The 25024-nt window shown below is 45.6% G+C and overlaps 1 protein-coding gene across 1 annotated transcript in view; it reads left to right on the top strand.

Moving 5' to 3' along the window:
• Positions 1 to 228: 228 nt before the first annotated feature.
• Positions 229 to 25024, top strand: part of CACNA1E (calcium voltage-gated channel subunit alpha1 E) — a 464222-nt gene continuing 439426 nt past the window's right edge. Inside the window, exons 1-2 of the mRNA XM_084851293.1 lie at positions 229 to 296; positions 15074 to 15551. Of these exons, the coding sequence (XP_084707419.1) occupies positions 15100 to 15551 (452 nt within the window). The 5' untranslated portion in view covers positions 229 to 296; positions 15074 to 15099. The remainder of the gene's footprint in view (positions 297 to 15073; positions 15552 to 25024) is intronic.

Below are 25024 nucleotides of genomic sequence, written 5' to 3' on the forward strand. Positions count from 1 at the left end.
AATGTTTTCCTGTTTTATTTGGATTTTGTATATATTTTATGTAGCTTCTTTGTATTTTTTATGATTGGTTTTTATAGATTACTACTTGTTGCTGCTCATCCTTATCGCTGCATGTCACTTCAAGCATTTCTTGGAAAAGTGACTAGAAAAAATGTATTAGTCATGGCCATTGCCATGTGGAGCACTTGGCAACTGGCTTACTTGGCTGGAAACCAGTGACTACCCCCTGGGGGCTGACGGAAGGGGTAAGCTAGGACCCAGGGGAGTCTAAGCTGCCCCCTCACTTCTTGATGGGGGTGAGTTAAAGATATATTTCTTTTGATAGACAGATGTGTTTCTGTGTGTAAGAAAGAAAGAGAGCGTGCTCAGAAGCCTCTCAACTGCCTTCTTTTTAATTCCAGGAAAGATTATCTTGATCAGCCATCCCCAGCCTCGGTGTTTCCAGATCTGGTGGCTACATTCCCCACCAGCCTTGTACTGCATGGCCAGTGATCAGTGATGATCAGCGTGGTAGTCTGAAACATCTGGAGAGGGCCAGATTGGGAAATCTAGTTGAACTTAGTGGGGGTGGAATTTGCTTTTCCATGGTGAATCTAGGGCTCTGTTCATACAGTATTTTTATTACCTTTGCCACGAGTTCTGTCCTGGTTAGCCCAGGCTATGTATGAACTGGGGCCCAGTACCTTATAGTCTCCATCTCCAAGCCTGGCTGAGATTCTGCATTTGGGTATGTGTTCACAGCTGCGGGGTCCCCTCCTTATGAAAGGCAGAAACAGTCAGACGGATGGACTGCCTTCAGATGGCCCAGACGAACACCAAAAGAGCAGACTGGGACCCCAGGCAGGCTGAATTTGGCAACTGGGCCTGAAATTCTGCACCTCCAGCTTGGAGAATCAAGATGCCATCCCTTACAGCTGTAGATGTCCCACAACATGGCAAAGTCACATAAGTCAACATTCAGGTTTCATACAAAATACATACATGAGTTTATGGGGGCAGGGAATGAACTCAGAGGCTACTAATTTACAAACAACAAATAGAAAAAAATGTCTTTATGATTCTTAGCTGCCTTGAGCACTATTTTCTTAGTGGAAAGGTGGGGTATAAATTGAATAAATAAATAGACAGAAAGCATGGTCTTAAGCCAGGAGTCTGAACAATGCTTTTTGCTGGCCAGCATCTTTACATATTCACCTGCAGATGTAGTGAAACAATCCTCAACTCTTTAACTTGCTAAAAGACTAGTTTTAGGGGAGTGTCCCCCCTCCCCCCTCTAAATATACCCTTGTTCAGTGCACAGCCTTAGGACAGTTTTTGGTTTCTTCGTAATTGCCTCTAAAAGAACAGGCAGAATATTTTCTCCTGTGATGATACTATCCCAGCTGAAGTAAACTTGGATTACATGGTGAACAGACTCCTCCGTCCTTGCACAAGGATTGTGCTAGCCTTTGAGTCAACTGGGGCCATCCAAGTCAGGAGGCCATACAGACATTTCATACCATTCCCTCTAACAGCACACCTAGTGGCTCCGTGCCAGCCCCGAAATGAAGCCACCTGCAGAAAAGGTAAGCCTTTCTGCATACGTGGGGGCATTCCCCAAGTAAGCAGAAAAATATTATTTTGCCCAATAAAATGAGATTTTAAAAACTAACCTAATGAGAGCTGTGCATCTGGAACACTAGAAACAATTAAAAGCTCCGATAGTGGCAAACACAGGGGCAGTGGGGGTGGCACCCCTCATTCAACGATGCCAATGGGGGGTGGGGGGAGGAAGTCAGCCCCTATAGTTCTCAGCCTTGGAGGTGGTGGAACAGCATCGGGAAGGGGAAGTTAAGTTCCTTCCACAGGATGCCCTGTGCAAGGAGGGACATGCCCCCAGCATTTCCTTTCTCCCACCTCATGATTGCTTTGGGAAAGAATTGAGTCTGGGCTCACTTCTTTCCCACCTCATCAGCCTTCGCACAGGGGTGAAGAACTTCAGGCCCAGGGGCCAATTCTGGCCCTCATAGGGCCCCAATCTGTGCCCCCCATTCCCCAGACGACCCCTTCCCCAACCATCGATCATTGGTGGTATCCTGGCTTTTCTGAAATTCCTGCCCCCCATTCTAAAAGGTTTAAATCCCCCCCCCCCATCGCTTAGTTCCTGGCAGTAAGAGCTTCAAGCTACAACATGCTGGTGTTTTTGCCCCCCGTGCCTTCTGCCTTTATCACCCATCACTGGAATGCAGCCCCTGGGAGACCTCTGAAATGGGATTCTGCCCTCAGGCTCAAAGAGATTTTGCACCCCTGCCTTAGCACGCCAAATATAATCTGAATATATGGCAAAGGGATATCAATCCAGATCCATACTGTACTGGGCCAACGCGCTGCTGTGTCAGCCCGTTGTGTTGGAGGAACTCTGTGTAAAATGTCTGGTTTGGGAAGGCCCCCTTCTTCATTACTGGAGCACCCCTGGACATGACCCAATAGACAATAAAAATGGTGACAGTGAGACTGACGTATTAGCAGCCTGTGATGGGTTTATTTTGCCCCTAACGTCCTTTGTTCTTTGATAAGTTGGGGGAGCATTCTTGTTTTCCATGAGTTGAGAAAAGTGGCAAACTCAATTTTTGTTCCCCATACTCAGTGTTACTTAATGTGCAGACAGGATGTCTGGAAGATTATGTATGTATGTATGTATGTATGTATGTATTATTTTATTCACAATATTTGTATACCGCTCCATATCCAAAACAGATTTCAGAGCAGTGAACACAAAAGATAAAACAGTAAAAGAATAAAAAGATTAAAACACCACCATTAAAATCATGCTTTTTAAAAAACAGAATGCCAATAGAAACTGTGACTGGTCAATTAAAGAATGCCTCCTGGAAGAGGGCTGTTTTCAGGTGGCACCAGAAACCGCCCAGTGTTGGTGCCTGCCTGACCTCTAGGGGCAGGGAGTTTCAAAGAAAGAGGGCCACCACACTGAAGGCTCTTCTCCTGGTGGACTTCAATTGGGCCAAAAGTCCATGTGGAACCACCAGGAGCAAGCCCTAATGTAATTATGTTACATTATCTGATGAAACTCCTTAGGGTGGTGATATTTCATTCCGCCAAAAATGTTGTGAGGTCTTTGGGGCTGTTCAGTCACTGTACAGCCCCACAACTTGGTTCACACATCATGGCTGGGTCATCATGGGTTATTTAACCCATGATGAGCCACGATGCATGCTGGGCACATGTGGGTGCTGTTTCAATATGCAACCCCCGATCAGGGCAATCAGGGGTTGCGTTGTGTCATGCGAATCCAGCCATTGTAGGTTATTTAAGAGTTAAACAACCCTCACATAACCCTCAATTAGTAATAGGGTTATGTGAGGGTTGTTTAACCCTCAAATACCCCACAATGGCTGAGTTCGTACAACACAGCGCAACCCCCTATTGCCTTGATCAGGCATTTCATATTCAAAATGGCCGCACGCACTCAGCATGCACCACAGCTCACTGTGGATTAAATAACCCATGAAGAGCCAGCCGTGTCATGCAAACCAGCCCAGTCTACACATTAGGGAATGGATCACGGCAGGAGTTTTACTTTTTTTCAAATGTTTAGCTTTCAGGTAATAACCTATTCTGCATTCATTTGTCTGCCGAGGAACTCCTGCATTTCTGCTTCAGTATGTGACAGAGGATTCTGTGGCGTGTTTGTTTGTTTGAAGCATTTTTACCCTGCTCTTCAGTCAAAAAAGGCTCTGAGAGCAGCTCACAAAGATCCATAATAAGACAGTTGCTGCCCTCGTTCTAAAAGTGATGATGGAAAACTAAAAGGGATTGGGAGCAGGGTGGGGGGAGCAAACTCAGGCACTGGCTCAGCCTTTCTGAGTTTTTAGAATGACCGGCTGGAATAGAAACAACTCAGGGAGAGAAGGGGCCAAAGGTTGGGGCTCTCTCTCAACAGAGCTGAAGTACCATCCCTGCATCCCTTCTCCCTTGCCTGAGGAAATGGTTGCAGCCAGGCAATAGTGGATGGAAGGAGCAACCTGATGGAGGGAGCTGGCTTCCCTGCTGAGCTGATGGTGGCCCTGCTTCCCTTCTCTCCCTCTGCCATGTTCATGATGGGCACGGAGCCAGTCGACACTGGGAACTACCTAGCCCTGTTGGGTTTTACCGTTGCCCCACTTGCACTGAGGGTGCAACCCAGAATGCACCCAACACTCTACTGCAGCTGTGGGTGGCAAGGTCAGATCAGCAACAATGGGCAAGTTGTCTTCCCTTTCATTTGTTGTCGTTCAGTCGTGTCAGACTCTTCATGACCCCATGGACCATAGTACGCCTGGCCTTCCTGTCCTGTGCTCTCTCCTGGAGTGTGCTCAAGTCCATATTCATTGCATCAGTGATGCTATCTAGCCATCTCATCCTCTGCTGTCCCGTTCTCCTTTTGCCTTCAATCTTTCCCAGCATCAGGGTCTTTTCCAGTGACTTTCCTCTTCGCATTAGGTGGCCAAAATATTTGAGCTTCAGCTTCAGTATCTGTCCTTCCAATGAGCAGTCAGGGTTGATTTCCTTTAGGATGGACTGATTTGACCTCCTTGCAGTCCAGGGGACTCGTAAGAGTCTTCTCCAGCACCACAGTTTGAAAGCATCAATTCTTCGGCGCTCAGCCTTCCTTATAGTCCAGCTCTCACAGCCATACGCTGCTACTGGGAAAACCATCGCTTTGATTATACGAACTTTTGTCGGCAAGGTGATGTCTCTGCTTCTTACTATGCTGTCTAGGTTTGCCATAGCTTTCCTCCCAAGGAGCAAGCGTCTTTTAATTTCATGGCTATAGTCCCCGTCTGCGGTGATCTTGGAGCCCAAGAAAATAAAATCTGTCACTGCTTCCATTTTTTCCCCTTCTATATGCCAGGAAGTGATGGGGCCAGATGCCATGATCTTAGTTTTTTTTAATGTTGAGTTTCAAACCAGCTTTTGCACTCTCCACTTTCACCCTCAACAAGAGGCTCTTGAGATCCTCTTTGCTTTCTGCCATTAGGGTGGTATTGTCTGCGTATCTGAGGTTGTTGATAATTATCCCAGCCATCTTAATTCCGACCTGTGATTCATCCAACCCGGTGTTTCAATCTTCTAATTGAGGAGCCCCAAAAAGCATTGGAGAAGCACCAAACTTCTTCTGAATACGATTGGAAAACCCACAGAATATGGGACGAATAATTCCACATTTATCCATTGCAAAGGTGTTGCACTCAGGCCTGTCCCCTAAGCACCAGGGTTATCTAGGCAAAGGCTTCAGTTCCAGGGCCACTTCAGGGCTCTCCCTTCCGGCTCTCCGTCCACATTATTTTCCTTCTTGCTCTGAGTCCATATGTCCTCCCTTTAAATTGGCATTCCCTCTCCCATCCCCTCCCAATCTAGGTTTCCACCATATCCCATCTACCTAACGTTTCAGATGGCCCCATGCATTCCCTTTCCAAGTGTGAGGTCTTGGCTGTTCTCAGACAGAATTCTGCACTGAGTCCAATGCTATTCCACCAAGCAGTGACATACTGAGTTCAGGATCACTTGGAATTTGAGCTAGGAGCCTTCTGGTCTTCATTCCAGTGCCCCCTTGTGATGATCCAGTTGGACCTTACGTCTGATCCAGCCTGGCTGTGTGGCTGTCTTGGTGAAAAGCTGACTTGATGTTCAGAGAAGTCCTGCTGGAGTAACCATTCCTCTGGATTAAAAGTTGTTTACATCACAACATATGCTTTTCCCCATTTCTTTGCAGCAACACAGACACACACTACTTGCAGACTCATTGGCAGTGCTGTCCTCGCGCATTTGCTCAGGTCAGAGAGAGTGAGATCCCCCAGCACACAGCAGCCAAAATGAATGCTACAGGTACAAGGGGAGAGCTTTGTATCTAGAGGTACAGCACCACCTACTGCTTGAGAGACTGCCTTGCATCCCTCTTACTCTCTTCACTTTAGTTTTCAGTGATTCATCAGCTACGGGAGCCATCAGTGCTGCCCTTAGCCCCTGGAAAGAGTGGGTGTTGATGGGCAAGGAGGTCATTAGAAAAGTGGACCATTTAACAGCGTACCGGAGAGAATTAACCAGCCAGCACTGTGTACGTGTGTGTGATCGTGTCCGGAACTTTTAGAAAAGTTTTGTTCCAGTTTGGCCAATTTGATCATTTGGTCAAACTGGGTTTAGACATTCTGGCATGGAACTCTTTATTCTATATTGCACTGGTTTATATCAGGGCTTTGTATTAACCCTCATCAGAGGATTCCACAAATTGTATGGAAGCAGGGCCATAAAGGTGGGACAACGCTGAGTGGGTGGATGAGTGCCAGCCCCCATTTTCTTCTCTCTTTGTAGCTGACTTTTCCCCTCTTGCCTTTCCTTTGGCCCCTGCCTCTTTTCTCCATAACCCCTCTCCTTCACCCACTTACCTCTGTTTGCTTCCCCCTTCTCTTGCTCCTCCTTATTCTTCCCTCACACACACACAGTGGTTCTGCCCCACCTTCCTTTCTCTTAGCCTCTCCTTCCTCCATATTTTCTTTCCTAGGCCTTCAGCTTTACCCACTTCCCTCAGCCCTTCTGGAATGCCGGCAGAAGGAATCGCTGCCAGCTGCTGTGCCTGTGAGGGATGAGCTGGCTCCTCTCCCACGGAATGCTGATCCTCCTCAGAATCAGAACTGCTCTGGGGTTCTATCGGCTCAGTTTCCACCCTGATACCCACTTGACTTCACTCTCTAGGATGTCCGGCTCAAGTTCAGTGACCGCACTATCATGGCTATCAGGGACATTCAGATCTTTCCTGTATAGTTCTTCTGTGTATTCTTTCCACCTCTTCTTAATCTCATCTGCTTCTGTTAGGTCCCTGCCTTCTTTGTCTTTTATCATGCCTGTCTTTGCACAAAACGTTCCCTTGAGATCTCCGATTTCCTTGAAAAAATCTCTAGTCTTTCCCATTCTATTGTTTTCCTCCATTTCTTTGCATTGTTCATTTAAGAAGGCCTTCTTGTCTCTCCTTGCTATTCTCTGGAACTCTGCATTCAGTTGGATATATCTTCCCCTTTCTCCCTTGCTTTTCGCTTCCCTTCTTTCCTCAGCTACTTGTAAAGCCTCATCAGATAGCCACTTTGCTTTCTTGCATTTCTTTTTCTTTGGGATGGATTGAGTTGCTGCCTCCTGAACAATGTTACAGACCTCCGTCCATAGTTCCTCAGGCGCTCTGTCTATCAGGTCTAATCCCTTAAATCTATTCCTCACCTCCACTGTATATTCATAAGGGATATGATTGAGGTCATACCTGAATGGTTTAGTGGTTTTCCCTACATTCTTCAATTTAAGCTGAAGTTTTGCAATAAGAAGCTCATGAACTGAGCCACAGTCTGCTCCAGGTCTTGTTTTTACTGACTGTATAGAGCTTCTCCATCTTTGGCTGCAAAGGACATAATCAATCTGAGATTTTGAGATTGTACCCCAGTACTGCTTTTCCCACCCTTTTATTGACTATTAGTGCTACTCCATTTCTTCTAAGGGATTCTTGCCCACAGTAGTAGATATAATGGTCACCTGAATTAAATTCACCCATGCCCGTCCATTTTAGTTTGCTGATTCCCAAGATGTCGATGTTCAATCTTGCCATTTCATGTTAGACCACCTCCAGCTTACCTTGATTCATTGATCTTACATTCCAGGTTCCTAAACAGTATTGTTCTTTACAGCATCGGACTTTCTTTTCACCACCAGACACATCCACACCTGAATGTCCTTTGGCCCAGCCGCTTTACTCTTTCTGGAGCTACTTGGAAATTCCCTCTGCTCTTTCCCAGTAGTATATTGGACACCTTCCGACCTGAGGGGCTCATCTTCCAGCGTCATATCTTTTAGCCTTGTGATATGTTCCATGGGGTTTTCTTGGCAAGAATACTGGAGTGGGTTGCCATTTCCTTCTCCAGTGGACCACATTTTGTCAGAACTCTCCACCATGACCTGTCCTTCTTGGGTGGCCCTGCACGGCATAGCTTATGGCTTCACTGAGTTACGCAAGCCCCTTCGCCACAACAAGGCAGTGATCCATGAAGGGGAGAAGTTCAGTAGGTTGAATTAAATAAAGGATATGCGGTATGCTGATCTGCCTGTTAGTGAAAAGGGTGAGCGATATATCTGAAAAAATATATTGGATGGCAATATATTTATGAAAATAAATTCATCCCTTGAGGCATTGGGGATTTTTTTTTCTCCAAAACCCTTTGTGGCTGGTAGTGAGGTGAAGTGAGGAATAACCCATCCATATGTATAGAATTTTATTTTTTTATTTATTCATTCATTCATTCATTCATTTCATTTCTATACCACCCAATAGCCAAAGCTCTCTGGGCAGTTCACAAAAAATAAAACCACAAAGCATGGCATAAAACAATATAAATATGAAAGCTTAAAACCACAGTATAACAGTACAACCAGAATAAAACCTAGCACCAATGCCGAGATTTAAAATACAGATTTAAATTACCAGAGCTAAAAGACTAATAAGCTAAAATGCTAAAATAGTGGGAGAATAAAAAGGTCTTCACCTGGTGCCAGAAGGAGTACAATGTAGGCATCAGGTGAACCCCTGTAGGGAGCTTATTCCATAGCTGGAGTGCCACAGCAAAAAAGGCCCCCTTCCTGGTAGCCACCTGCCTCACTTCCTTTGGCAGGGGCTCTTGGAGAATGACCGCTGAAGATGATCAGCGGTCATATAGACTCAAAGAGAAAGCTTTGAGTCTACCTGAGTAGATGTAGAATAGGCTGTAAAAGGAGCCTCCTTAGTTCATCAGCTTGGGAATTGCAGGGCTAGGATGAATGAGAGTCAGGGATACAGCAGTGGTTGATTAAGAATGGATTCGTAAAAAGGCAGCTCACTCAACTTACCTGAGCAGTACAAAGTTTTGGGATGGCATCTTTATGGGGTCTCTTTCCTTGTAATTGTCATGGCCCAGGACTCAGTATCCCTGTGATGAAAGGATGCTACCTTAAGTGTCAGAGGCAGAGTGCCTATGTACACCAGTTGCAGGGGAACATGGGTGGGAGGGTGCTGTTGCACTCATGTCCTGCTTGTGGGTTTCCCATGGGCAGCTGGTTGACCACTGTGTGAACAGAATCCTGAACTAGATGGACTCTTGGTCTGATGCATCAGGGCTCTTCTTATGTTCTTATGATGGGTCAGGAACAGTGAAGGTTGGAGCCACCCCTTGGAAGGACCCACTAGAGATGTACAGACTGTGTAAAGTCCACTTTGTCTGTGCTTTGTGGGTTGTCAGCCACCTTTGTTCCATCTTCCACTCATGGATAGCTGCGATTTTTTGTTTTTGTTGTGCAGAAAAAGACGCAGATAATCCCGTAAGAGGGTTCACAACAATTTACATGGTTTACCTTAGTACGCAACATTTAGTGTATTGTCCCCCATTCCGTCCAACTTTCCCCCATGCATATTTACCAGTCTCAGCAGAAACGTGCATATTTTCCTACAAATAAATACACTTAAACTTTGGGAAAGTAAAAAAAAAAGAAAAGATCCAGACATCCACGGACCCCATGCGGTCTGAGGAGGCCACTTTGCAGCGGATTCTGTAGGTTGGATTCTTAGAAATCCAAGCTTATTTTAGTCCGTCTCAAATTTCTCCAGCGTCCCTGGGACCCACCTCTGCAAAGACTCCCACAGGGGGATTTCCCCCAGGAGCTAGCACTGCCCTGATTTGCTTCATCTGACAAGGTCTCCCTTCCAGTGACTCCTCTTCAGAACCCTCCACCACCACACTGCATCTAGGGTAGGGTTGACGGAGAATTTCTCCCCGAAACTTCGGGGGGCCGAGCGCCAACGTGTTCGGCCCCCCGAACAAGTTTCGGGGAGAAATTTACCTTTTACCTTACCTTTGCCGAATGTCCCTCCCGGCGGCGGGTCCAGCCGGCGGTTCGGCGGGTCTTCGTCCTGGGCGGGAGCAGCAGCCGGTCTTTTGACCGGCTGCTGCCGCCGCCATTCCAATAAAAGAAAAAAAAAACGCCCCCGTGATAGGCTACGTGACGATTAACGTAGCCTATCACAGCTAGATTTGCAAAGTCAGCCGTGATAGGCTACGTAAATCGTCACGTAGCCTATCACGGGTGACTTAAAAAAAAAAAAAAAGCGCATACGAATAATGGCGGCCCCCATAGGGAGCCGCCATTCCCGTTCCTTATTTGGTCGCTGTAGTCTACGTAAATCTTTACGTAGACTACGGCGAAAATAAGGGCAACGCTATTTGCGTTGCCCTTATTTTCCCCGTAGTCTACATAAAGATTTACGTAGACTACAGCGACCAAATAAGGAACGGGAATGGCGGCTCCCTATGGGGGCCGCCATTTGCGCACGCACTTTTTTTAAGTCACCCGTGATAGGCTACGTGACGATTTACGTAGCCTATCACGGCTGACTTTGCAGATCTAGCCGTGATAGGCTACGTTAACTGTCACGTTGCCTATCACGGGGGCGTGTTTTTTTTTTTTAACTTTTTAGTTCGCGGCCGGGCGAGGCGAGGCGCCTCCTCCCCGGCCTGAATTTCGGCCGGGCGAGGTGGGAAGCCTCCCCCCCGGCCTGAATTTTGGCCGGGCGAGGCGGGAAGCCTCCCCCCCCAGCCTGAACTTCGCAGGGGAAGCAGCGAAGCGCCTCCCCCCCACCACGAAAAGCTTCGAGGACAGGTAAGTGGGTTTCGTGCACCCCTAATCTAGGGGCAGGAGGAGGCTCCCCCAGTTCCACTGGCACCTGAGCCAGTATTTGAGGAATAGGGAGTGTCCCTTTAAAGTTTCAACCATCTTTTTTAGAGGGGATGAAGCTTGACTCACCAGACTGAGGCAGGACTACGAAAGCTAGTAATTGCCTCATGGCTATTGCTGAAGCAACACTGTGGCTCTGAGTTGCTGCACCTTGCCTACTCATACCAGCTTCACAGTGAGCTGACCATGGTCCTGATCCTCTGAAGACTAGCTTATGTTCCTGCTGATGAGCGACCTTACCAGAATGCAATCTGCAACTCTTTGTAAGTGTTCCAGTTTTTTTCCTGTCCCCCCTTTCCTGACCTTTCCCAAGTGCTCTTTGGAACTCTTCATTCTGCTGCAGTGCCCTCTGGAGCTTTTCGGTGCTCCCCGCTGTCCAAGGAAATCTTTGGAGATCTTTGTGGGTTTTCGTCTGTTTCCAGACCGCTGCCGAGGTGTTCCTTGGAACTCTTCCTTCTTCTTCATTGTGGTTCTTTACCCTGCTGAGGTCTCAGTCACAATTAAACTTTGTTTAAACTGAGTGGAATGATGGGGGATTTCATTGGGAGTGGGGGACTGCAGAGATGTGAAAGTGAAATTGGAGGGATGTATTTCTGGATGGATTATTTCTAGATGGGAGGGTGTGGAGATCTGAAAGTGCAATTCTGAGTTTGAAATTTCAGAGGAATGAAATTCTGAGAACGTGAGTTCTAGTTGTAGGTTTAATGCTGGTGTCCTGTCCACATATACCTCAGAGTAAGCTCCATTAAATTCAATGGGACTTACTTATAAGAACATAAGAAGAACATAAGAAGAGCCATTTTGGGTCAAAGTCCATCTACTCCAGCATTCTGTTCACACAGTGGCCAACCAGCTGCATGTGAGAACCTAAAAGTAGGACATGAATGCAATTGCACCCTCCCAGCTAGCAAATGGTGTACAAAGGCATACTGCCTCGAATAATGGAGGTAGCATATGCCTATCAGGACTAGTAGCCATTGATAGCCTTATCCTCCATGAATTTGTCCAATCCCCTTTTAAAACCATCCAAACTAGTGGCCATCACTACACTTTGTGGTAGTGAGTGCCATAAATTAACTTTGTGCTGTGTACTTCCTTTTATCTGTCCTGAATCTCCCACCAATCAGCTTTATAGGATGACTCGGGGTTCTAATTTTATGAGAGAAGGGCTGGATGCACCCGATCTTGTCTGATCTCGGAAGCTAAGCAGGGTCAGCCCTGGTTAGTACTTGGATGGGAGACCGCCTGCGAATCAGGCTTCCTGCATTGAGCAGCGGGTTGGACTCGATGGTCTTGTAGGCCAACCCTGTAATTCTATTATTCTAAAGAGAAAAATGTCTCCCTATTCATTCTCTCTAAAACTCCCAGGTTGCTGATTCCCCCCCTCCAAATTCTAACTGCTTCAAGCTGCCTTTATATTCCTCCCCAAACTCTAATGGGCCTGACATTCCAAAGGCTGAAGAGAAATTTCCAGTCATTAAGCACAATTGAGCTCTTACCATTGAGTGCCAGTGTAGATAAAGCCATAGAGATAGACAAACTCACAATATTCAAAGCAGCAAGACTCCCAAAAATATAGGAAGTGAATTCTTCAGAGCTCTTCCACAATAACTTCAGTCATATATGAATGGGCTATAAATAGATTTGTGTCTGTGGATGAGTTGTGGGAGATCTATGACCAAGTTCTGCTGATTTTACTTTTTAAACAGTTAAAAGCAGCCACAGCACAAATCCAGTTGGGGCTACAGCCTGGGGGAGATAGTGGGAAACCCTTTCCCAATCTAAATCCACCCCTACAGCTGCTGCTAGCCCCATGGGATGGGATACAGGTGCCCATATGGGGATCCATACTGGTTCTCAGACTGGGAAAATGCCTAGTGAAAAAAGGATTAATCTTCGCTCAGCACGACAACCACTGATCCAATATCTCTGCCCCCCCGCAACCCCAAGACTGTTTTAACACCTTTAAAGGCCTCAATTTGGAGAGATGCCATCACCTGGATATACAAGAGTTTATGAACATCACTTAGCCCACTAATACGTATCAGCAGTTTAATGATGTTGTTTTAGTTTTCTCAGTGTGTGTTAACTGTGATTTCATGTTGGTATGTTATTTCTTAATGTTGTAAGTGTATAATGAAAACTTTATAAAGCATTTTGGGTGAGGGGGGAAAGCTGGAAGGTTTTTTAAATCATGGATCTACTGCATCTCATCTAGTTTAACCCCAAACCTACATTAAAAAGGAACAGATTGCTTATTGAATTCACGGAGTGATCTCTGATGCTCACTTAGAGTTGTTTCTTTGGTAAGCATTCTTCCTTCCATATATACAAAAGCTGCAGGCACTATTGACTAGAAGGAACTATATGTATTCACCTGAGTAACTTTCTCTATAAATGAGAATATATGGCCTTTCCATTCTGCTTAGTGTAAGCTTCTGTGTAACTTGAAATCTTCCCTAAGTAATCCATCACTTGCAATGACAGGTCTGGAGTCCAGCAAAAGATATTGACGTATCACTTTTAAGTCTCCCACAAGATGTAGTGAGGGTTGCCAGCTTGGAAGGCTTTAAAACAGGATTAGCCAAATTCATGGAGGAAAAGGCTATCAATGGCTACTAGCCAGGATGGCTATATGCTACCTACAGTGCTGGATACAATATGCCTTTCAATGCCAGTTGCTGGGAGCATGACTGGGAGGGTGTTGTTGCATCTGTGTCCTGTTTGTGGACTTCCCGTGGGCATCTGTTTGGCTACTGTAGGGACAGCCTGCAGGACTAGATGGATCCTACTTGTTAAATGTGTGGTGCGTACAGGATCCCCTACTGACATGGTGGACACAATCCTGGCTGAGCAGCTCCTCTCCTGGCTTGAGTCCCTGGGCCCTGCTCCTCTCTGGTGGGCAGTGCCAGGGACTCATTACCTCACCGGAGATTATTATTTTATTATTAATTCCAGTATTAATTCCATTTGTACCCCGCTTTTCCACAAAAAGTTATGCCCAAAGCGGCTTACAGGAAGATAAACAAATAAAACCAATAATCAATAGAACAGTTGAAATGTATTAAACACACAATTTCAAGATCTACAATTAAGACAGTTAAAAACAGCAGTCTCAGACTTATACAAAACTTTAAACAACAAACTACCAAACATTAAAAGCCCATCTAAACAAATATGTTTTCAGAGCCTGCCTAAATGCAGGCAATTTGGATGTTAAGCGCCAAACGTATAATCCTTTCCAGTATAACGTAGAAATCAGTGCTTGTGATTCAAGTTTGAATATTCAGTGCAGGATTCCAGTATCCCCCGGGACTGGGCCCAACATGGCTACACAAATATATCTAACAATGCCCTTGACCAGAAGGTCATATAATATATAACGGAAAAATTGAAGACACACAAAAAAAGAGACCACACGTAATCACACAGTCAACTCACAGTAGATCCCTCTCTGCAGCCACTTCTGTCTGTACAGGAGTCACTTCAGGGTAGTGGATGGGTCTCCTCTAATTCTTGGCGCCCCCTTAGCCATCCTTTATAATCCCCAAGGACACCCTCCTGCAATGCAAGGCATGTCTGCCTTGGCTGCATTTACTTCTGCCCATGCTCCTTGCCTGTAAAGTCACTGGCAAGCCACGAGCACGGCAACATCTGGCAACATGCTGTAAAGATAGTTGCTTCTGAACTGCCCTAAATGATTTATTTCTAAAGGTAGCCAAGTTAGTCTCTTGCTGCAAATATCAACCGAATCCTGTGGCATCTAGAAGACTAACGCATTTAATACAACATAAGCTTTCCTGGGCTAGAGCCAACTTTGTGAAATGCATGGATTAGATTGTGAAAATGATGTCTGTCTGTCTGTGTGTGCGTGCGTGCGTGCGTGTAGGAACTGTTCTGACAAGTGGGATTAAAACATAAGCAAACATATTTGCCTGCAAAAGGCCCACTGCCCCAACAGCTCTGCCATTCTCACTTTGCACAGAGTACCCAAGGAAGTCAGAAACGATGACAGACAATTCTTCATTCTCATGACCCACCTCCTCCACGTTAAGGAGACCCCCTCCCCAGTGAATACCTTGCATGAAGGCCCCTGAAGGACCTTCTTGATTCTTGGTTACTCACTCTGTTGTGTTGACTTAAAATAAAATGAAATAAAATATGACAGTCTGCGGCTCATGTGGGGTTTATCAAGAGGGCAGCTTCCATTTCTGTGTGCAACCTGAATCTGCCCCTGTTCAAAATCGGTCTCGGAAAGAAGTCTGCTGGTAACTTTCTTCCCTTGTTTTGCCTTCTCTAGGAGAGTGATGTTCTGCAACGGCGTTCATGATGCTCAGCCTTGGCACGTGTTCCATCAGCGCTCACATGCTCTCCGAGGCAGGTTCTTTTCCTGCTGGCGGAGCCACTGAGCTGGACAGCGATGCCCAGAGGTACGTGCTGGCCCTGCCAGAGGAAGAGGCATGGCGGAAGCACCGGCTGGGCCTGATGCAGTCCACTCAGTCTTGCAGCTTGTTAGAACCAGAGGCCTTGACCAACACCCTCGTTTCACGCACCACCAGCTGCGACGCCCTCTATGAGCTGCGGTCACAGGAAAGGGAATCCAGCTTGGGTTTGGATGGGAGCAGCACATTCGATGTGGGGCAGAGCCAACTCATCCCTGTGAGCCCTGAGGTCATCAAGCGCCGGCGAGGGGGCTTGATTGAACAGCGGGATATCATCAAGGCGCATGAAGCTCATAAGATGCAGAGCACACCGCAGGCAAGGCGGAAGGAGTGGGAGTAAGTACAAGACTGGGTTCAAAGAGTATTCCCTAAGTTGAGATTGGTGGGGACGCAGAGCAGGGCCTTCTCAGTGGCTGAACCAGCTCGTTGGAACACCGTGTCTGGGAAGGCCCACCTTATGACATCTTCTCATGCTCTTTCCACCATTGACTCTTTGAGAGAGCTTTCCCCAGGGTGTGTTGGTTGGCTGGCTTTGCTTTGAATTACCAGATCTTTTGTATTCAGATGTAGGTCTTTTGTATTCAGATTGTCAGTCTTATTTTGCTTTGCATGCAAAAGGTCCCAGGTGCAGTTCCTTCCCAGCACCTCCAGGTAGAGCTGGGAAATACACCTGTCTGAGACCCTGGAGAGCCACTGCCAGTCAGTGTAGGCAATACTGAGCTAGACGGATCAGTGAAATGACTTGGTAAAAGGCAGCTTCCTGCATTCCTATTTGATGTTGACATGGATTTTGAATGGGAAATGTTAATTAATGAGTAAAGCTGGAGGAAGCAAGAGATCATTGAAAGCCAACCCCTTGTCCCCAGGCAAAAGGACTGTATATAATCAGTAAAATAAATCTCAAAGGGCTGAAAAGGTTGATAGGAAAGAAGGAGGATGGTTGTTGGTTTGTTTTTACGGCCAAAAGGCATAGAAAAGAATATAATTACAACAAATGTACTTACTTCGTTATTTTGTTTTTATTTTTAGCCATTTTTCTTTGAAATGTATCCAAGCCAAGAGGCAGGCAAAAGGACTCTTTAGCTACGTCCTTCCCAGTGTAAACAACAGTGGTAGCCACAAAAGGGTTCTGTTCGCATGTACCTCAAGCAAATGGGAGAGAGTGGCTGAGGTGGAGAGTAGGGGAATTTGGGCTCAGCCAAAGTTTCTGTGGTAAACCTGATGTTAATTTACTCCCAAATATTCTCCTCAGAATTCTTTGCCCAATTTGATGCTGAACATTCTCCAGCTATTCTCTGAATGTTCAAACATTATCCACATATTTGTTGTCTGTATTTATGGTTATATCCAACTGTGTGCGCCAGGAGAACAGATGCAGCTGGTGGATGGAATCCCCTCCCCCTGCAGCCTCCTGTGCACCCCCAAATCTGCCCTGGAGCTTTGAGGGACTCTCCAGGGCAGATTTGGGGGAATGCGGGGGGAGGAGAGGAAGGGAAAGTCCTGGTGTGCAAATAGAATTCCGCTCATTCAACATTGGATGTCACCTTTAATACCCAATGGTACTTGATGGGCAGTATTTGCCAATGCCTTGGCAGTTAATACCTGCTTGTACTTGCTGGCTGACATGCAATGTTAATTAGTATTTGACAGTACTGACAACCGATGATCTTCAAATTTAGGGAATGCTTTCCACATTGACGTCTACCAAGATGCTTCTGTGCGTTTGCCACTGCAGATCATTTGGGGGTGTCAGGGTGGACACTGAGCCCATAGAATCCCAGAGTAGTTCTGATTCTGAGGAAGAGCAGTCGCTCCTGGGAGAGGAGCGCGCTCCTCTTTCCCAGGGCCAACAGCTGACGGAGATTCCTCCCACCAGCATTCCTAGCTTAGATAGCAGTCCAGGGAGTGACAGAGCGTGGATAGCAGACTTGGTGGATGCGCAACGCCAACGCAGAGAGCGGCGCCAAATGGAGGGCGCAGAAAGGAGGCGTAGTGCCCGGTTGGCGCGCAAACAACGGCTGTGCCCAGAGGATCCAAGGGAAAAGGGGAGGGACTCTCCCTAGTCCTTAAGTTCAGGGGTCTGCCAGTAATTCCCTTTCAAACGGGGACCAACTGTTCCAACGTAGGGCATAGGTACTGTGCTGCTCAGATCTAGCTGCAAACGGTAGAGTTGTTAAGTTGTAAAAGAAGAATAAAGCTTTGAAAGGAATCCCTTTGTCTGTGTCTGGACTTGGCTACTGGATTAGACTGAGAGAGGCCTCCAAGGAGCCCTTGACAGGGGGAATGTTCTAGGTGGCACAGTCTGTTCACCCAGGCGGTCCTGGACCTCACCCTCACTCCTTATGAACTGAGAGAGAATACACCCAACATTCCCTGTGGCTGGAGAGGGCATGGAACCCCCATCAGCAAAATCCCATCTCCAGCTTTCTTAATAGTAGGACTACCATGTTTTTTCTTTATTGCTGCAGATTTTAAAACAGTAGCTTAATTGGGGTCTACCTGACCCCAATACGAGATCAGTAAATTGTCATCCCTCCCTCAGTGTGTAGAAGGGTGAAATATTTTAAATTTCCCCCACTGTAACAGTGTAGTCATTTACTTGGAGGTTGTTGAGTCATGTGCCAGAGTTCCCTTGGGGACTCTTGGAGCATTGGATGAGGGTGAAAATGACCATAATTCCAGCTATTGTACCCAAAATGTTTTAACTAGTACATTTTCAGTGTGGGTTGAATCATTCAGTTTTTGAATACTGTAACATGTTGATGCTATAGTGCCACAGTAGAGCTCATTATATTATAATTATTGTATTAGGAGGTGGATTAGCACTCTGAATCTTAGCCCAGCCAACACACACAACATCTGAGCTGCAGGAGAAGTTGGAAGTAGCTCCTAGCACCCTAGCTTTAGCTTTATTATAGTGCTTGCCTTGGAGGTCTGCCTTGCAATTTGCATGACGATAACTGTATGCCTGGCATTAGTGGATCAGTGGGGAAGGGGTTCACCATGGAGTGGCTTCAGCATGTGCTCTGTTTATCCCATTTGTCTCATTGACTTCCTCCAAGGAGTTAGCACATCATACATAGGATTATCCCATTTGAGCTTCACAAGAATCCCTTAAGCGGTTCAGATTTCCAAAAGGGATGGGAATAAGAATCATGACTCTTGGTTATATTCAAGATTAAATTGCAAAGAAAAAAAAAGCATCAAGGAGTGGGATGGAGGCAAGTTATCTCACTCTAGCCATCGGGGAAATCTCCCTTCCTCCTTCTTTCTGGTTTTGACACCTAGTGTGGACATGCTCACAGGCAAGAAGAATTCCATAGTTGCATAGGTGTATAGTTGCTAGGTGGTTTGATTTTGGGATCTTTACTGTTTTCCATAAAAGCCCTCTTCAGGTATTCAAACCTGATGTGATGAGGCAGAGAATGTTGGTCCTGTCCCACTCACTTCCTAGCTTCGTTGCCTTCCCTGTCTTGAGAAGGGAACTTCTATAGTGGGAAGCCTGCTCTACTCATGTAGGCTCCCCCATGTGATTAAGAACCCTGGAAGTTCAGTGTTTTTAATCATGTGGGGAGCCTACACAAGTAGACAAGACTCATTGCTGTAGACGTTCAGCCCCCAACAACAAAGACAGAGGGGGGTGATGTGACAGAGGGGGCAGGGCCAGGGAACACACCCATCATCCCCCGTCATGTGATGGGAATCAGGGAATGTCTGCGCAGGGCTTCTGTCTCAAGGGCCTCTTCAGTATACACCTTAATATGTAAAGTGCAACAAACACATGTGTGCAGTAGGGATGTACAGATTTTGTCAAATCCGTCCCGTCTGTGTTTCACAGAATGTCAGGCATCTTTTGTTCCATTCCATCATCCACTCATTGACAGAATCGGATTTTTAAAAGGGATGTACGAGAATGTTGTTCCACTTGCACAAGTGTGCATTAATGCTAATGTGCACTTATGCTAATGAGCATTAACCAAGTGCAAATTTGTGCAAATCCCCCTCCCTCCCAAATAAAAAACTGGTCTGCAGGTCCATGGAATCTGCATGACTTGCAAAAAGCTGTTCCGCTGCAGGATCCACAGGTCAAATTCATAGAAATCTGAACTCATTTGAATCCATTGTGGATTTCTCTGACATCCCTAGTGTGCAGACATAGGTATCATGCAGGCAAAATTGGCTTATAGCTCCATGTTGATTGTACACTTGGTGGAAAATTCAGGTGGCAAATTCATAGAAATCCAAACTCATTTTATTGTACACTTGATTGTACATGTTTGATTGATTGTACACATTTGATTGTACACTTGGTGGCAAATTCAGGTTTACCTCCATGTGATATGTGGAATGTCCCTCAGTAATAGCAGACTTGGAATTGCTCTTCTTCCTCCCTCATGCTCGTTATATCTTTTCTTTGTAATTGATGTATTTTGGCTTCTCAATATTAAAGCCTCTTCTCATCTACATTGTACCATCTGCACTGGGGAAGGTGTGCTGTGACTCTGGGCACAGGAGATATTTGAAATGGGATTGGGCAAGCTTCACAAGCAAGATCAATGCCTCATTACTGGCAGTGACCCAGTGGGGGGTGCCAAATTAATAAATGATAGGTAGATACAGAAGACAGAGGGAAGGGGTCCTTCCTTGATCTGCAGCGTAATACCTACAGCAGCCATTTCTCTCTAATTAACACCCTGTCATCTTATTTGATACCAATGAGAAATATCAGCTGTCTTTGCTGCTTGTTCAGGTGCTTTTGTTTTGTAAGATATGATCTGTGCCTTTCCACTCCATAGCAAAAGGCCACAGTTCTGTCACACTCTAATGCAGAACCTGCGATCCATTAAGCTGAGTATAAGTTACCAGCCACTTATGGTAGGCCGACCAAGAGCTCTGTGAACCAATGTTTGTTGCTTTATTTGGGATGGCAAAAAAGTGGTGGAAAGGCACCTGACAGGTCACAACAATACATGCCTCATGGGCTGCACTTGGTTTGTGGGTCACCAATTTTACAGGCCTGCTCTACATGTGTCTTATAGAACCACTTCTTCATCTCCTATGTGTTATGTCTGTCCCACTGATAACTCCTCTCTGGGGTATCATGGAGAGCAAAATACTGTTCAAGCCATTTCATATATGTGGGCCAGTCTTCTAGTGTATTAACAAAGGGGTTCACATACTCTGACTGGGATCCCATTTTAAAAATAAATCTTCATGAGGTTATTCTCTGGCCACCACATACACCTCCCCAACTCTCCTTCTTGAGGCCTGAGTTTCGGCCTAGTCTTTATAAGAAGGCCTCTAGGCCTGCCATAGTCCAACCAGCCCAGTCTCTCACACTTAACAGCTTCTTTCCTGACAGCTCTTAATGCAGTTACTGTTATGTCTGTGTGTCCCAGTGATAACTCCTGGACACAGCACTATAGTAACTTCTTTATTAGGCAGATGTGTTCCTTGCTTGCTTTGTTCTGCACTATACACAGAGGCAGCAGAAACCCCCTAGAGGCTTAACATGGTATATATACAACACTGTGTGGCGGAAGAACCAAGGTCAAGTGTGGGTGCTGAAGTACGTTACTTATTATCTCTCCCCCTCTGGCAGGCTTTAGCCATAGTAGGGGTGAGAATGGATGTTCACCAAATACCTAGAAGTCTCACTGAGCCTTTACAGAGGCCTCATGTGTTTCTAAGGCCACAGGTTTCTGAGCTGGCTGTAGCCTGTGTGGAATGGACAGGGCCTTTCCCCACAACCCCACGGAATCATCACCTCACCAGTCATAAAGACAGAACATTTTGTTCCTTTCAATATCAGTGGCAAGAAAAGCTATTTTTTGTGACGAGGATGATTGCTGTTCATAATAACTATGTGCCAATGCATGCCACCAGAATGTGAAAATTAGCTATGGCCCTTCAACCTGCGTTATATTTATTTGTGTGGCCTTCTATGCTGAAGAAGCTTCCCACACCATGTATAAACATCCACAATGTAAAATGAATCGTGAGTGTTAGTTAGCATATCTGAAATCCTGGCCTAGATACCTCCCAACATCAGTAGCTCCATCTGTTCCAGAAAGCATGAGACTGGCTTAAAAGGAGTAATATTTTAAAATATATTCACATGTGTACACACATACAGCTTGCTCACACATCACACTGCCTATATCAGTGCAAACTCGCACGACATTGTGTTTTCACAGCATTGGTGTATCCTGTGCCAAAATGTCTGAACCCCTTGGTTTTGTCTATAGTTTCCTTCTATGGTCCTTGTTGTCACCATTTTTTTTTTTTTTAAGTCTGTCACCCTCACAAACTGCCCTTTTATCACATTATGTATTTTAAAATATTGCTTGAAAAGTTGAATTGTGCAAAACTTCCTGCAGTGCAGGACATTCAGGGAAAATGGCAGCATTCTTTTGAGGCTTCTGATCCAGGGGAAGGAATCTAGCAACACCCAGACCCCTAATGTGAGCAGAGCCTATTTTCAGATGGGAGAGGTATTGCAAACCACCACCGTCCATCTTAAAAAGAAGTTTTGAAGGCCAATATCCATCTCGGCAGGTCAAAGTAAGTGACCCAGGGAGCTGAAAAGGTCTTCCTAAGAGCTATAATATTCTTTTTGTGCTGTTTTCACATAAAAGAGGACCTACCGACAAGGACTGGGGCCATAGGCCCTTTGCAGTGGAGAGAAGACAATAAACTGTTTTTTCCATTCTAGGATTTCCCCAAGGATATCTGATGAAGTGGACATTGTCCATGGAAGCTTATGCCAAAATAAATTTGTTAGTCTTTAAGGTGCCATAAGATTATTTGTTGGTTTTGCTGCAACAGACTAACATGGATACCCCTCTGGAAATTGTTCCAAGGACAATTTGTAGATCCAAGAGGGTGATTTCAAAGGGCAAATGTGCTGGCCAGAGAGAAAAGCACTTGCACTGCAAACATGGCAATCAAGCCCATGGTTTCATGAGACCCAGGGCAGCTGAGAACTACCTACCAGCAGCCTATTTTTAAAACTGATATGCTAATACGGTGGATTGTTACACCTGGTTAGAAGGTGAGGCAGAGAAAACAGTTGTTGATATGATCATGTTAAGTTTTAGAAGTTCCTCCCCTTCAGCAGCAATATTTGTTCAATGTCTTCTGCAGCCCTGCATGGCTGCAGCCCCTTTAGCCTTATCACTGCTTTCCTGCCATTTCAGTATTAGCTCTGGAAGGGCCTTCCTGCTTGGAAGATTGCTTGAAATCTGACCCTCTCAGTGACGGGGTGAATCTTCCTGCTTCATTTGGGAGTGCTGGAGGCTGAAAGATATATTATAATCACAGGAATACATTCTAAACCATAGCATAGAGCACATTTCACTGATTAGGGCTCGCGTTAGCAGACAGTGGCTGACACCTGAATGTCTTGAAAAGGTGGAGCACAGAACTCTTACTCTGACAGGACACTTTAGCGTGATGTATCTTGTCCAGTGCTGCACGTAACACTTTCCTGTAAAAGGGGCCATAAATGTCATGACTATTAGGTGGCAGCCAGTAGTGCAAGTGAATACAGGGGATGGCTTGTTCTTCCTTTGAGTACAATTCAGATGTGTTGCTGTTTGAGGTTGATGTAGTTTCAGCTGCATTGCATGATTGCTGTGCTTCTCCCACTTAAGGTCACTGATCCAACCAATATGATGGGGTCCTTACACATGTCTCATGAAATGTCAAATGTACACAAGCGCTTCAGCACCTCAAAAAATTCCACACTGATGCAGTGTTTCTACCATTTGCTGGTAGAAGATTCAACATGACTGAGGAAGAGCTGAGTGGTGGAGTGCAGGCTACTCTGAAAGAGCCAGGGGGTGGGCTGTTCTTATGCATAGGAGTCTGAATACCACACTTCTGAGTTCATCTTTGGATGCTAAAGGCAGATATGTCCTATTAGATCTACAAATTGACTAAGAGCAATGTGAATGTTTATGGACCCAACATTAGGGATGGACAGATTTGTCTAGCTCTGTCTCATAGAGATTGTCAGGTTTTTTAGGTCGAGCTCATTTTGTCTGGTTTCCACACAAACTTGAGATTTCAAAACAAAACACCAGTATGGACATGTATACTTTTGTGTGTATATTTTTCATAATGTATACATTAATGTATGCATTTTGTGCACATTTTTAGACAAGTACTTTACATTGCTGAAATGCTGTTTTATGTGCACTATTCTCAGATATACACATTTTGTGTGCACTTTCCCCTAATCATAGAATCATAGAATCATAGAATAGTAGGGTTGGAAGGGGCCTACAAGGCCATCGAGTCCAACCCCCTGCTCAATGCAGGAATCCAAGTCAGAGCATCCCTGACAAATGGCTGTCCAGCCTCGTCTTGAAGGCCTCCAGTGTGGGAGAGCCCACCACCTCCCCAGGTAATTGGTTCCATTGCCATATTGCTCTTACAGTCAGGAAGTTTTTCCTGATGTTCAGCCGGAATCTGGCTTCCTGTAACTTGAGCCCATTATTCCGTGTCCTGCACTCTGGGATGATCAAGAAGAGATCCTGGCCTTCTTCTCTGTGACAACCTTTCAAGTACTTGAAGAGTGCTATCATCTCTCCCCTCAGTCTTCTCTTCTCAAGGCTAAACCATGCCCAGTCCTTTCAGTCTCTCTTCATAGGGCTTTGTTTCCAGTCCCCTGATCACCTTTGTTGCCCTCCTCTGAACCCTCTCCAGTTTGTTTGCATCCTTCTTAAAGTGTGGTGCCCAGAACTGGACACAGTACTCCAGATGAGGCCTAACCAGTGCTGAGTAGAGGAGAACTAGTACTTCCTGGGATTTGGAAGCGATGCTTCTATGAATGCAGCCCAAAAGAGCATTTTGCAGCCACATCACATTGTTGGCTCATATTCAGCTTGTGATCGACAACAATTCCAAGATCCTTCTCGCTTGTAGTGTGGTTGAGCCACGTATCCCCCATCTTGTAACTGTGCATTTGGTTTCTTTTTCCTAGGTGCAGAACTTGGCATTTATCCCTATTAAATGTCATTCTGTTGTTTTCTGCCCAGCGCTCCAGTCTATCCAGATCACTTTGAATTTTGTTTCTGTCTCCCAAAGTATTAGCTATCCCTCCCAATTTTGTGTCATCTGCAAATTTGATCAGCATTCCCTGCACCTCCTCCTCCAAGTCATTAATAAAACTGTTGAAGAGCACTGGGCCCAGGACTGAGCCCTGCGGTACCCCACTCGTTACCACTCCCCAGTTTGAGAAGGTCCCATTGATAAGCACTCTTTGAGTCCGATTCTGTAGCCAACTGTGGATCCACCGGATCGTTGTTTCATCTAGCCCACTTTGAGCTAGTTTGCTCATCAGGATACCATGGGGCACTTTGTCGAAAGCTTTGCAGAAGTCGAGGTATATGATGTCTACAGCATTCCCACGGTCTACAAGGGAGGTTACTTGATCAAAAAATGAGATCAGATTTGTCTGGCAGGACTTGTTTTTGACAAATCCATGTTGGCTTTGAGGAATCACGGCATTGTTTTCAAGGTGCTTCCAGATGGATTGCTTTATGATCTGCTCCAGAATTTTCCCAGGGATTGATGTCAGACTGACTGGTCTGTAGTTCCCAGGTTCCTCCTTTTTACCCTTTTTGAAGATAGGTGTATGCTTTGTGCACATCTTTCCTGAGATGATAATACGTGTATGCTTTGTGCACATCTTTCCTGAGATGAGCTGCATCGGAAAGCTCATAAGCCACAACTCTATCTCAGCTCATAATAGCAACATTAATTCATCCTGAGCATGTGGGGTTCATATGTATCAGGCAAGG

Source organism: Heloderma suspectum, chromosome 4 (assembly GCF_057233095.1).
Source record: "Heloderma suspectum isolate Gila_16-S chromosome 4, 16-S_ref, whole genome shotgun sequence".
NCBI lineage: Eukaryota > Metazoa > Chordata > Lepidosauria > Squamata > Helodermatidae > Heloderma > Heloderma suspectum.